This window comes from Brassica oleracea, chromosome C1, assembly GCF_000695525.1.
Source record: "Brassica oleracea var. oleracea cultivar TO1000 chromosome C1, BOL, whole genome shotgun sequence".
NCBI classification, from domain to species: domain Eukaryota; kingdom Viridiplantae; phylum Streptophyta; class Magnoliopsida; order Brassicales; family Brassicaceae; genus Brassica; species Brassica oleracea.
In genome coordinates this window covers 20,762,858-20,777,179 of record NC_027748.1, presented here as the reverse complement: position 1 = coordinate 20,777,179, position 14,322 = coordinate 20,762,858, and the positions used below count along the sequence as shown (strand labels likewise).

Below are 14,322 nucleotides of genomic sequence, written 5' to 3'. Positions count from 1 at the left end.
GTTGCATTACGCAGATGACCATCCTGGTCATACAGGTTTCCATTCTAATCATGCCTGAGAATAACAATCGCAACCATGTTCCGCGACTGAGGATCGATCGATGTAAGCGGTGTAGTATCGATCGATGTCGAACGATGTGGATCGGTCGACGATGAAGGACGGGTATCGGTCGACGGTTGGGTGCGAGAATCAGTCGACGTGAAAGCTGCTGCGTCGAGCGATGTGGAACGTTGGTCTTTGTGGATCGAGCGTTCCAAGTGAGCAGGATCTTCTGAGAATAGTAGGTGTGTTTCTTTGTTGCTTCTGGTACTGCTGGGCATGTACCTGAAAAGATGAGAAAAAAAATTTTGTGTCAGAATGGGGGTAAAGAAAAGAATAAGAATCAATAACACTAAATCTAAAGGCGATCAAAGCTCCCCGGCAACGGCGCCAAATTTGATACCACTCAAATTACCCTAAGGAGTGAATTACTCTCTCAAATAAGAGGTTCAATTGTATTACTTAGGGATCGAATCCTCAATGAGCTAGGGAACCTATTAAATCTAGTAAATTATTAATTCTAAGTGTTTGTTGTTTTCTGGTTTAAAAGTAAATAGCAATCCTAATTGAGCAAGTCTATTGCTCGACTAACTAGATGATTGGGGGTGTAACTTATTGGAAAGGTATTAGATGCAGGGTTTCTATTCAGGTGTTGGAGATTATAATCATATAGATGCCTATCAGTTGCATGCATGATATATTAGAGCTCAACCCCTTAAACACAGTGATCAGCGATGGCAATGTTTCACTGGTTAACTAACTAGATCTTGGATCTCAACTGTCGTCTGTTGATCACAAGAAAGTGTCGATCGATGGTCCTATAGGGATATCGATCGATACACCTTTCACAAATATCGATCGATTGTCAGAAGACAATATTGATCGATGCTTCTAGTTAAGCCCTAGGGGCAAGTTGATAATGCTCACTAGCTGTCTAGTTCAACGGGAGCCTTTTTCTAGCAGTCCTAGTATGACATATTAGATTCAGGACTGGATGGTCAAGGATGCTTAACTCATGCAGATTCCTTGGTTCAATATTCTAGTTAGTTAATCTAGAACAAGCATTAAGCACAATCAATCAATGAATACCACAACTTAGCAATCTATAGTTGGGCCTAATCTCTCTAACCTATTTGAACCCTGAATCTAACAAGTAAACTACTCATAGCTAAGCAATTCATGACACAGAATATAGATAAAAACTGCATAGAATAGAATAGATGAATCAATGGAGTTCCATCACAAATCTCTCTATGATCTTCTCTCCTAAAACTCTCAGCTGAAAATAAGAATACAAAGGTGGTCAAAAGCTCCCTTGCCTCCTAACATTTAGGCAAGTATATAACTATTAGGTTAAAAATTCATCTTGGGTTTAAAGTCGGCTGGAACCAAGTCGTGCTTCAGCTTCTCGACATCGATCGATGGTACAGGATGTACATCGATCGATCATAATCTTCAATCGTCGAGGCTTCTCTTCTGTATCGATCGACGTCACTAGATGTGCATCGATCGATTGTTTCTTCTTCGTATTGACCTCTGGTGGTCAGCTCGAATGAAATCTCTTTTAAGCTCCTAAATGCTCCTTAATCATCACTTTACTCCAAGATACTTCTGAACCTGAAAACATACCTAATAGGATAGAATATATAGTATATAGATAGTAAAATACTTATATACCATGGGTAAAAATGAGTCAAATCCATGGTATATCAATTAGCAATCGCATGCGAAAGCTGGATTGCTTCCTTATTAAAATCGAGTTCTAGAATTGAATCTATAAACCAATTAGCGTCCTTGAATTGAAGTTTTGAATCTCTTGATTGACAAATCCCTAGGTCTAGCTATTTCTCCTAATTGTTTACAACCTCAATCAACCAATCGAACAACTACTTTGTTTACCTTGCTTTTAATGATTTACTACTTTATAAATTGTTTACTTAGCTTAATCTTGATTTCTATAGTCTATTGTGTGCCCTAGCTCTCTGTCGATTCGATCCCTAAGTACTACAATTGAACCTCTTATTTGAGAGAGTAAAATCATTCCTTAGGGTAATTTGAGTGATATCAAATTTGGTGACGTTGCAGGAGAGCTTTGATCGCCAATAGACTTGATTAATAGGTTTAGTCTAGGTTTTATTTACTGTCATAGTTACTTACATAAAATTTTTTCTTGTCTTTCAGGTACATGCCTATCAGTACCAGAAGCAGCAAGGAGGAATTATTGTTCTTCTCAGACCCAGCACGTTTGGAACGCTCGATCCGCAAAGAGAAACGCACATCATCAATCGATATCACCTCTACTACGTCGATCGACATCACCTCTACTACGTCGATCGACATCACCTCTACTACGTCGATCGACATCACCTCTACTACGTCGATCGACATCACCTCTACTACGTCGATCGACATCACCTCTACTACGTCGATCGACATCACCTCTACTACGTCGATCGACATCACCTCTACTACGTCGATCGACATCACCTCTACTACGTCGATCGACATCACCTCTACTACGTCGATCGACATCACCTCTACTACGTCGATCGACACCACCTCTACTATGTCGATCGACACCACCTCTACTACGTTGATCGACACTTGTGACAGTGCGACGATCGACAGTTCAACTCGAACATCGATCGATACTAATCCGCGAGCAGACATGGTCGCGACACTTGTGCTACAGAGGGATGAGAATGGAGACCCGCATGACCCTGGAGGTCATCTGTGTAATGCAGCAGCTCAAAAGATAGATGGACAAGGAACTGTAATCCTTGAGCCATCTGCTGCCACCGAGGATAAAGTTCCTCTTTAGAGATCGTTAGCAGATTTGGCCAGGCATAGTCAGTTTTACACCAACAGGTCTGCGATTCGACCTCTAGAAATCCAGGGATTTCAAATACACCACACACACTTCTCTCTTGTGGGTCAGCACCCTTATCGTGGTCTTCCTGATGAAAATCCTCTGGACCATATTGAGACACTCGAAGACTTTGTGTCTGGCATCCATGAGGATGAAGCAACCAAAGACTACATCTTCTGTAAGCTGTTCAAATATTCTCTCTCTGGGAATGCTAAAAATTGGTTGAGATGCCTACCACCAGGATCTCTCACTACATGGAATGATGTCAGGACTGCGTTTATGACTGAATTTTTAGATGATGCAAGGGCTGAAGAGATGAGAGATAAAATTTGGACATTCTCTCAGGGACCTACAGAAGATTTTAAAAGCTCTTGGGAAAGGTTTAGGAGATACCAAAGGGACTGTCCACATCATGGTTTTACGGAGATTCAGCTGTTGAAGAAATTCTGCAAGGATATTGATGTTCAATATCATGTGATGCTGGATACTGCAAGCGAAGGAAACTTTGAGACAAGGACCCATAGGAAGCTAAGAGCCTGATTGAGAACTTGATGTCTAGCAAGAGTTCCAAAAATCTGGATTTGCACAAGATAAAATCAGCTGCAATGGATAGTGACAAGATCGTTGAGGCTGAGATTGGTTCAGTACATGAAGTCTCGTTGGTAGAACATGCTGTAGAGAAGGATGAGGATCAGGGCTATATAGAAAAGATGGAATCTATGATAGAGAAGATTTTGAAAATTCATCAGAAGACGAGTGCATACTTAAATCTGAGGTTGGATGTTCTCTACAAAGAGCTGAATGGAAAACATGAAACCTTAGATGCCCATGTCATGATGCTAGATGCCAAGGTTTCTCAGACTGCAGAAGCTGTGAAGAAGCAAGAAGCTCTGGTCAAAGGGAAAGCTGTGGAAAGAGAGAGGCACTAGGTTAATGCCATCTCAGATGATGACTTTGGGGAAGTGCTCAAGCAGGAAAAACTGGAAGAAGATGCTTTCCTAGTCGAACGCTGCATGTCCATAGGCAGCTTGTACTGGTGTGGACCGACATCAACAGCTGAGCACCGATCGACATCATCAGCCGAGCATCGATCGACACCACTTTTGGGATCAGACAAAACTGTTCGAATTCAGAGATACTCAGATTTTGCCGCTCGACACCCGCATCCTCCCACCCTAGCTCGAGTTCAAAGGGACAATATCGATCGACAACAATTCAATGGAATCGATCGACAGCAACATGGGAACACCGATCGACAAAAACAGAAGCGCAGCGATCGACAACCACCAATGCCATACCGAGTACGTTTAACAGATCTTGATGCACACCGCTTGAAGGAAACTCGAAATTTATCTCAGACCTCAGTTTGCTTGAAGACAACAGAGAAAATAAGTCAGCAATCTGCAGAAGCACCAGAGCAAGAGCAATCAACCCTAGCTGAAACCTCTTTCGTTGAGAGTGTCGATCAACGACATCTACCAGGTATCGATCGACGACATCTATCATGTATCGATCGACATCAAACAGACGAATATGAAACTGCCATGGAAAGGCAGGAAACGAAAGAAGAAATTCCAGTTGAGAAGAGAGTGAAATCTAGGAAACCCTATATTCTCAAACACCTCAGGAGAGAAGTTAACAAAGAGGAACTTGAAGGATTTCACAATAGGGTGAAGAGGGTTCCTAAGGATATGTCTTTTGAGGATGCATATCATAAGTATAGACTTGGTAATTTTTTCAGAGAGAGCAGAGAGACTGATAAGGACATTGAGCTCCTATTCAACAAGGTCAGCCGTAAACCCAAGAGGACACTGAAGAAGGAACAAGATCCTGGAAAGTTCCTGATTTCATGCTCTATACATAGCCACCATTTACCAAACGCCCTATGCGATACTGGATCTGCAGTCAACATCATGGCCATAGACACTGCTGAGCTATTAGGACTTAAGATGAAACCTTCTAAAGATAGTTTCACTTTCGTGGATAGTTCCCGAGTAAACTCAGCAGGCATGATCAAGAATGTTAAGGTGGAGATAGGGGAATACATTATCCCCGTGGACTTTCATGCTATAGATATCAAATCAGGCAAGACATCTCCACTTCTTTTTGGAAGAGTCTTCATGGCTACAGTGGGGGCAGTTTGTGATCTTAAGAGAAATAAGATGTGTCTGACTAATGTTGATGAAACTGTCTTCTATGATCCCATGGAAAAGAAGAAAAGTGAGGAGCTTATTTCATGCATAGAGATGTTTGACGATCCAGGGCATACAGCTGATTCAAATCACGAGCCAGCAATACCAGAATCAGCGTCGGTCGATATTAAAATTGCAGCATCGGTCGACTTCCAGTCCTCAGAATCGATCGACAATCAGATTTCAGCATCGGACGACTCTCAGTCTTCAGAATCGATCGACACGAAGCCTTCAGCATTGGTCGACACCATCCGACTTTCAAAACAGCCTGAGACTAAAAAGTCTAAGTCTGGGGGAAGGATCAAGAATAGAAAGAAGAAAAAGAAAAAGAAATGTAGATGCAGATTTCTTGCCACTAGTCCCTTTGCAATGTCAAGAGGGAAGTCTTGAGTATAGAGTGCGCTGCAGAGGAGGTTCTGAACCTTTTACCAAGGTTAGAGTGCTATGTGATCCAGAGCTGAGAGAGAAAGAAGAAGCTTCTTCAAGAGCTTTTTTCAACTGCATCAACAAGATGAAAAAAAGAGACACAGAGACTTGTTCTGTAGCAAGTTCACATCCTCATCCAGACTAAATCAGATATCCAAAAGTCAAGCTAATGACTAAAAATAAGCGCTGAGTGGGAGGCAACTCACTATTAGGTAATTTCATTCAGTTTATGTTAGATTGTTACTGATTTTTGTTTTTTATTTTTATGCAGGTCAAAAAAAAAGTGAACAATAACGACGGCACTGTAGCAGCGCCGAGCGACACTGTAACAAGAAAATCGAGCGACATTGAAGCAAGAACAACGACCGACACTGTAGCAGAAAATCGGAAGTTACTGTAGTAGTCAATGTTCATCGAAAAAAAAAAATTTGGATTGGTTTTATTAGTTATCTATTACTGATTTTTAGTGTTTTATTTATGTTAGGTAAAAGGAAAAGATCCGAGGATCGACGATAGCTGCGTAACATCGATCGACAGAGCATCACTAGCATCGATCGATCGCCACTTAACTGTGTCGATCGACAGAGCTTCAAGAGTATTGATCGCCACTTAACTGTGTTGGTCGACACTCATATCAAAGTCAGGTATACCGTTTTCCTTGTTAAATATTGTCCTTATGATTTATTTCTCCACCGATCTTAGACTGTATACACTGGAGATAGTGTTGTTTAAGTCTGGGGGATGATCTACTAATATTGTGTTTTAGTTAGCTACTTAGAAAAGAAAAAAAAAAGAAGAAGAGATCTGAGGAGACGATTGTCCAGCATATCGATCGATGAGATCATGTCGATATCGATCGACAATACATTACTTGCAGCGACCGATGGTAACTCCTATCCATCGATCGACACTTAATCCGGTCGGGTATATCGTTCTAACTTGTTAAATTGAAGACTTATAATTTATTTATCACCATAACTCCGACTAGATGTACGCTGGGGACAGTGTAATTTAAGTATGGAGGGAGGAGGTTTACTGATATTAGTGTGTTCATGAGTCTTATCAAAATGTTTTCAAAAGAGTTTTATTGAGTCAAGAAGGGGATAATGAACTTATTAGATTTTTTCTTGTTATCTAACTACTCTTTAGCACCATTCTAGACTTACTGATTGCAGATAGTACTAAAGATACTAAAGTGGATCAACCTGTCAACTATTCACACTTGCTGAGATTGTTTAAAGGAACCAAAGCTGACCTCCAACACTAAACCTGACACAACTGCTTGTCTTGGGGCTTGGTATACATGGGATCGGATTCTTCAAACAAGTTTGGAAGGTAAAGCCTTGTGTAGACTTATCACCTTTTCTTTCTCTATTTCGACCCTAGAGAGAAATTAGTAAAGAGAAAAGATAGGAACTAACTTTTACCTGCAGATCCAGATACTTGTTTGAAAATCCTTGCATCTTGTGATCGATACTCCCAAGGTAAAGCCTGCACTTTTATTTATGTTAAGAAATGAGGTTGGTAGAGGGGAATGTCAGACAGGATTTGCTAAGTTGTTGGCTATGTGAATTTGGTTGCTAAGCTACGATATGGTATAATGTGCTTTTGTGATTAGGACTTCTTAGATGTGGATTGCAATATAGCAGAGGTGGTGATTCTAAGTTTTAAATCGTGTGAGTCTCTGCTTTTTTCAAACCTCTTTCAGAGAGACTGCCCGTCTGTTTTGCTTGAGGACAAGCAAAAGGGTAACTCTGGGGAAGTTGATAGACCATGGATTTTACCCACTTTTAGCCATGGTCTATAATTGTTTTAATATATATTAACTACTATATAGAGTCAATTTAGATTATTTACAGGTTTAGGGACGATTTGGAGGAATGTGGTGATTTTAGTGTCTTTTGGAGCCTTTTGAGTGAAGAGCTGCACACACGTGTCAGATGTCTAGCTATGTATGGAGTCCTTCCCACCGTTAGATTGAGTCCATATTTTGACACACGATAGAGCTTTGGGTTAGCTTTCCAATTCCACCGGTTTGAGGTCAATAAGCATCATGTAGCAGAAGTTATGCTTGTTGTACAGAAGGGTGGTCAGTCTGCCTCGCAAGAGGAAGCTGTCGAGGAGGTGAAGGACTGTTGATCGATAACACAGCATTGGTGTCGATCGAAAGTGATGCCAGAACGTGGGCCAAGCATATTTCAAGACGTTTTGAAGCCCATAAGCCACACCAAGTTACCAAAATACCCATGGACGACCAGAAACCCTATTTATGTATTTCTAAGCCATTGTTGACGGCAAGAAGATTTCTATTATCTTATTCTATTGTTTTCTCTTAGGTTTGGAGAGAAGATCAATTCTCCTTCAGAGATTGATTGGAAGTCCATTGGTTTTATTATTGTTTTCTTATCTATTATATTATTCAGACTATGATTTGTGTTATTGCTTGCATGTCTGAGTGATTCATCTTGTTAGGTTTAGAGATTTCATGAGCTTAATGTCAAACTGATAATCAATTAGTATTGCTATATTATCTCTAGATCTCTACACCAGGGTGATTTGTAATACTAGGATCTGGAATAGTTAGAATAGCACGACAGTGTGACTAATTGTTTGAACCTAGAATCATAGGATAGTTGAGAGGCACGAAAGTGCAATCAATTAACGGAACCCGAACTCTGCTGGATTGGACACCTAGGGGCATACGAGAGTTGGTCTAGGAATCTAGTTGAACTAAATTGATTAGGTCGTTAATGCTTGTCTAAAGAAGCATCGATCGACGCTCAGGCCATAGCATCGATCGACGCTCGCTCCAAGTCAACAAGCGACATCTGAGACTGGACTTAGACATCTGATTAGCAATTGCATGCGAAAGCTAGATTGCTTACTTATTAAAACCGAGTTCTAGAATTGAACCTATAAACCATTAGCACCCTTGAATTGAAATTTTAAATCTCTTGATTGATAAATCCCTAGGTCTAGCCATTTCTCCTAATTGTTTACAACCCCAATCAACCAATTGAATAACTACTTTGTTCACCTTACTTTCATTGATTTACTGCTTTATAAACTGTTTGCCTAGCTTAATCTTAATTTATATAGTCTATTGTGTGCCCTAGCTCTCTGTGGATTCGATCCCTAAGTACTACAATTGAACCTCTTATTTGAGAGAGTAAAATCACTCCTTAGGGTAATTTGAGTTATATCAAAGTCTAAATAAGTTTTTCCTTTCAATTTTTTTCTGTAGTTTGTTTTGAAATTTTGTTTCAGGAAAAAGAAAACCGAAGTTTCCCGGAGGAACAATCCGTAGACTGTTCTCGCTGGAGAACAGCTGTTCCCTCAGGTAAGTCTTCGGAAAAAAAAAATTAAAAACAAATAAAAATAGAAGAGGAAGCGGTTAGGGTTTGCCTATTTAAGGCCGACCCACCCCACTTCCCCACTTACACCCCGCTCGCCGCAAAACCCCTCTCCCTATAGAGATAGAACCCTAAAACCAACTCTCTCCATTCTTAATCATTTATCACGATTTTTGGTTCTAACCTCTTGGATTGTCGAGTTCAATTTGTTTTTGCAGTCACCTCTCTCAACCGAACAAGGCAACGAATCGAAATCCCCCCCCCCACAATCGCGCATGCAAACCGCGATTTGTGGTTGATTCTCCTTTCTTCTTCTCGCACTTTCAGTTGATTCTAGTTAGAAATAACTTTAAATGGAGTAATCCTACGTTGCTAGATTTATAGAAGAATCGACACGGAGAAAGAATCTGAACTGCCTTGTTCCGATTGTTGATTGTGATTTACTGTTCGCATACTCGATATTGTGGGGTTCGCTTGAGATTGATGGTTAATCTTGTGAATAAGTTGATGATGGATGATGAATAGCAAACCTTTTTTTATCATGTTATTTTTGGGTTGTTTTGAAACTGAATGGACTTGATTTTAAATGAGAATGCTTAGAGTTCCATCCATTTCTAGACAACCCACGAACCGAACTAATTTATCATTACTTGTTCTGTTTCGCAGATGCCTCCACGCACAAAGCAAAAGGCGGTCAAGAAACCAAAGGTTACCCGTGAGAACTATGTACCACCTCCAAATCACAGTGCTCAGGCTTCTTATCCAAGGCCGCGTGCGGGCAAACAGGGTCAGCCAATCAATCTCGACGACCTAATGCTCCTCGATTTCATCTGTGAGGGATGGGATAAGGAATCTGCGGCAAGGTATAACACGCTCCTCAATACTGAGATCCTGCCCACTCTCTTCGGTCACGCGGACACCCTTTCTGCCCATGGACTCGACACCGACATGTTCGAAACACTCCACGCCATGGGGATTGCTCCCCCCTGCTACCAAACACACGAGTTCCACCCAGACCTAGTCCGACAAGTGCTTGCCACGACTCACATCGGTTACGAGAACCCTTCTGCGCCTACTTATGAGAACTGGTCCTTCTCAATCCTGGCCGATGGGAAGTTCTGCTCACTCTCGCTTGATAAGCTCAACGAAATTTATGAGATTGCGGACGAGCGGAGGAAGGTAGCAGTGGAGAATAAGTTCGCACCATCCAACCCCTTTTGGGACCTCATTGCAAACAGCACATTCGCGTCCCGCAAGGCATACCAGTCGCAGATCAGAAACCCTACTCTAAGGGTAATTGCGAAGATGATCTCCAACCTCCTGTTTGCTAAGGATCAGACCTCCAAAGTCACCAAGGGAGAGCTGCAAACGCTGTACTCAGGCGTTGAGGACGAGATTCACAGGGCTAGAGCTGGGATCCCGATACAGTCGGTGCAGACTAATCATGGGTACCATCTCATCTCGATGTTCTACACGTGAAGGGAATGGTTGATGCAGACTAAGAACAAGAAGGATCACTGTGGTAGCCTGCTCACTCCTTTGTTCAGATATTTAAGGATCAACCTCCACTTGTACACGGTCAACCACAAGATCGAGTATGTCTACACAGCCTATCTGATCGCTTGCCACATCCTTCGCGACGAGACCACCTACAAGTTAACGGACAAGGAGGGAAACATGTTGTACTGCAAGCTCCCACAGACGCACCTCACGAACTTCAGCACGCTCGAGAACATCCGCTTTCTTCCTGATCCGGAGTTCCTCTGCGCTGATACACGAGCGCCGCCTCCAGATGCTGACATGGACGATGTGGAAGACATCACACCCGACGACGCCGCCGCCTATGATTTAGGTCCACTGGATGAGGATGCAGATGATGCGACATACCGCCGTTGGATGGTTGATTTCCAGCGAAAGAACAACAGCCTCATGAAGAGGATCGTCAAAGTAATCACAGGCGGCTGTTTCAGAGGACATGAGAGGAGAACATCCAAGTAGGAGCAGACGCCACATCAATCCCATCACCCAGGCAAGGAAGCGGCTTGATCTTCAGCAGTTGGAGAGCGACTACCGCGGAACAAGAGGACAGCGGGTCGCTCCGAGAGCGGGGAGTCGAACTGATCCGCCCCACCATTTTATCTCACTATGTTATCCATTTGAATAATTTATTTTTCTTTGCTTTTATTTGGTTTGTTTGAGTCTTCCTCTATTTATTTTCACACCAGTGATGGTGTGAAGTAAGTCTAGGGGGGGCGATTGTGTGCTACTAATCTATCTCTTGTTTCTTTTGGCTTTCATGTTTGAGTCAGTCTTTGTGTTTTTATCGAGTCAGTCTAAACTCTTGTGGGAATTAGGACCCTATTCTATGATGATCTTTTAACCACCTCGTGCTTAACTTTCTTATTCAGTGACCTTAGCAGTGACGAAAGACCAACACTTGGACCTGTAACAACCCTGGCTTATCTCACTTAACTCTCGAGAAGTTTTCAGCCGATCAGGTTACACTGGGTAGACTTAACTCCACCTAACGTGAACCTAATATTGACTGCAATTCCCCTTGTTATGGGCACTAGATCAGGGAAACGAGACACACACTCAGGACTTCTTATTCTTTTCACCAATCTTGCAGATCCTGAGTGGCTAGCTCATCTTTAGCTAGTTCATACCTTGTACCTAAACCTTTATTCCACCTTCATGCATTCTGTTTTTCAGTTTCATATGTGCAGATATGTGCAAAAAGGTCGGAGAGGAAAGGATCGACGCAGCCTCTTACTCGTTACTGCTGCAAAGTTTCATACTGAACCAGGAGAACAGTCAGTTTAGAAGGCGGAGCAGCTGCTCCCGAACAGTCACCACCATGACAAAGGTGGGGAACATGGTGGAACGAGTAGAACCGCAAGTGGCACAAGTCATTCTGTGCATTACCTCCTTCTCCGTCACACCATCATCTTTGATCTCAACATTCAGGAAAAAAAAACATATATATTTCTTTCTTTTATATGGGATCACTGATGGAGAGGAAGGATTATACCGAGCAGACGTCAACAACTTGTTGGACGTTGATCCTCTTGAGCCAATTCGGTTGGAGCTAGACGAAGAAGAAGACTCTGCTGTATACATTTGGCTAGTTGCTCTCTGATGAGATCGATTGCAACTACTTCTACTTGTTTGACATGGCATCTTTCTTCACACCGAGGTTCCGAACATGAGCTCTCTTTTTGAGACACTATGAGGATTATGAGGGGAGAACCAAGGAAAAGTGAACCACTGAGAGGTAGAAAAGAGAGAGCTGGTACCAACGATAGAGAGCAGGCGAACAGTCAGAGCAGTCGCGCCAGTGTTAGCAAAACAAGTAAGGGGTTGTGGACATCAATGGATCCGTCCTCTCTTGCTATTTTGCGCGATATCCTGCATCCTCTACAAAATTGGTAGCCCCTAAACACTCTTTAACTCCACCATAAAATTATCCTGTTCCACACCTAGCCCGTCTACCCTGAATGGTGCATGTGATGAGAGGTTCATGCCACTCTTAAAATGAAATTAGGGAGTTCTGTCTTGATAGTGTGCTTTTTTAGGTTTGAGATGTAGAATATGGAGCCGATTTTCGAACAGCGATCAGTGGAGGTTCTGGTAAGAGTGTGTGGTCCTAGTTTACGCTTGAATGGTTCAGAGATTCGTGGTTAAGGTATGGATGTTGAGAATAGGAGAGTTCCCACACTTTCAAACTTTTCTCCCTGTTCTTGATACTTGCCTTTGTTCGTGGACAAACAAGAATCTAAGTCTGGGGGAATTGATATATGGTGTTTTTGACACCATTGTACAAAGGTTTTCTAACTTGTTTTCAATGATTTATTGAGTTAGTCCAGTCCCTTTAGAGTCATTTCAGGTCTGGAGTAGGCTAAAGAGTTGAAGGAAGAAGCGTGAAGAAAGGAGCAATAATTGGAGTTCTTCCCCGCGGAACAATCATGCGGAGCAGTCTGACGGTTGATCCCACTAGGAGCAGCCCGGCGATTGTTCCCGATATTTATGGAAGTTTCCATATCTTTCAAAGATTTTCCCTAATCACTTATTCCCTCTTCTGAAGTCGATGGCGCCTCCATATAAAAAGCCATCCCTATCTTTATTTTCTTTTTACGCTAGTTTTGCAAGAAGACCTAGACTGGTTTTGATTGGATTTGCTATTGTAAGGGAGACGGCCCTTCTTCTCACCAAGAAGATCATCATGAACCCTATTGATTTCTCTTTTGAATTATATGCTGTATCATTCAGTTATTATGTCTTATTCATCTTGTTTAATGGCTGAGTAGTCGGCTAACTTGTCTAGGGTTCTAGGGTGTTGATCGCAAAAGTTAAACATATATAAGCGACCATATTGTGTCTTTGTTCATCTATGTTCTTAATGCTAGCTTTAACCTAAGCTTTAACCTGATCACTTACTGCTAGATCTTAGGTTTAACCTGCTCATTAACCGTGTAGTCGATAGCTGGATATTGAGTGAATGAGCAGAGCATCCCTAGTCAGCGAAAATAGATATTAGGGTGCTCGGTGAACCTATCGGACTTAATCTCTACTGTTTGTATTCGATCCTTGATCCAAACGAGAGTTTAGGTGTCAAGGTCGAACCGCAAAAGGAGCAGCAGCACGACAGTGGGCTGTTCTACTCAAGTGATCCGTGTTCTAGATTGTGCTACATTCCGCTTGAATAAATGTTTGGTTTAGCATCAACACCCGATGAGAAACCCAAGATTGTCATCTCTTTAATATTGAATTTACTGATGTTAGGATTTTTCAAGGCTCCTAATCAAATGTTGTAGTATAAAAGATTGTCGAACCAATCCTAGGTGATTCTAAAGCAAAGGGAATGCAAGTTCATGTTTAAGCTAAGTGCAATCCGGTTTTAAAGATGGTATGAACTAAGAACTAGTAAGCTAATGCAATAAAGTAATGATCTTTCTTTCTCAATATGAAGCAAGAGGACTCATGGGGCTAGGCATTTGATCTTGGGTGATGCAGATCCAATCTAGAGGTGGCCAGCTATCAATCAAACACTTTCCTTATGCCTAGACACTAAGCCAAACAAGCTCTATCTCTAGATGAATGTTCTTTTGGTAAAGCAACTCAAGCATCTAATATCTTAGGTTGAATGTTACTAAAGAAAACATGGATAACAAGTCTAATAGCAATCTTAACTCCTTTAGCAACCAATCTCTTAGATAAAGCAAGCTAAAAGCATTGAAGAGCTAGTTAAGGCATTTCTTCATACACCTTGTGGGCAGAAAATGCCTAGAGATCTATTTTAGTATGATCAAGACTAAAATAGCATTGAGAACCCTCAACAAGCATGGAAACAAGTAGATCTAACACTAAACACCCTAGATCTTCTCTAATCACCCTTAATTACCCTAGCCCATGAATCCAAGATTAGTCTACTCACTAATAGACA

General features: G+C 41.7%; 1 protein-coding gene across 1 annotated transcript in view; it reads right to left on the bottom strand.

Moving 5' to 3' along the window:
• Nucleotides 1-10,900: 10,900 nt before the first annotated feature.
• LOC106334623 overlaps nt 10,901-14,322 on the bottom strand; it is an 11,101-nt gene continuing 7,679 nt past the window's right edge. The window contains exon 5 of the mRNA XM_013772943.1: nt 10,901-10,996. Coding sequence (XP_013628397.1) covers nt 10,901-10,996 — 96 coding nt within the window. The remainder of the gene's footprint in view (nt 10,997-14,322) is intronic.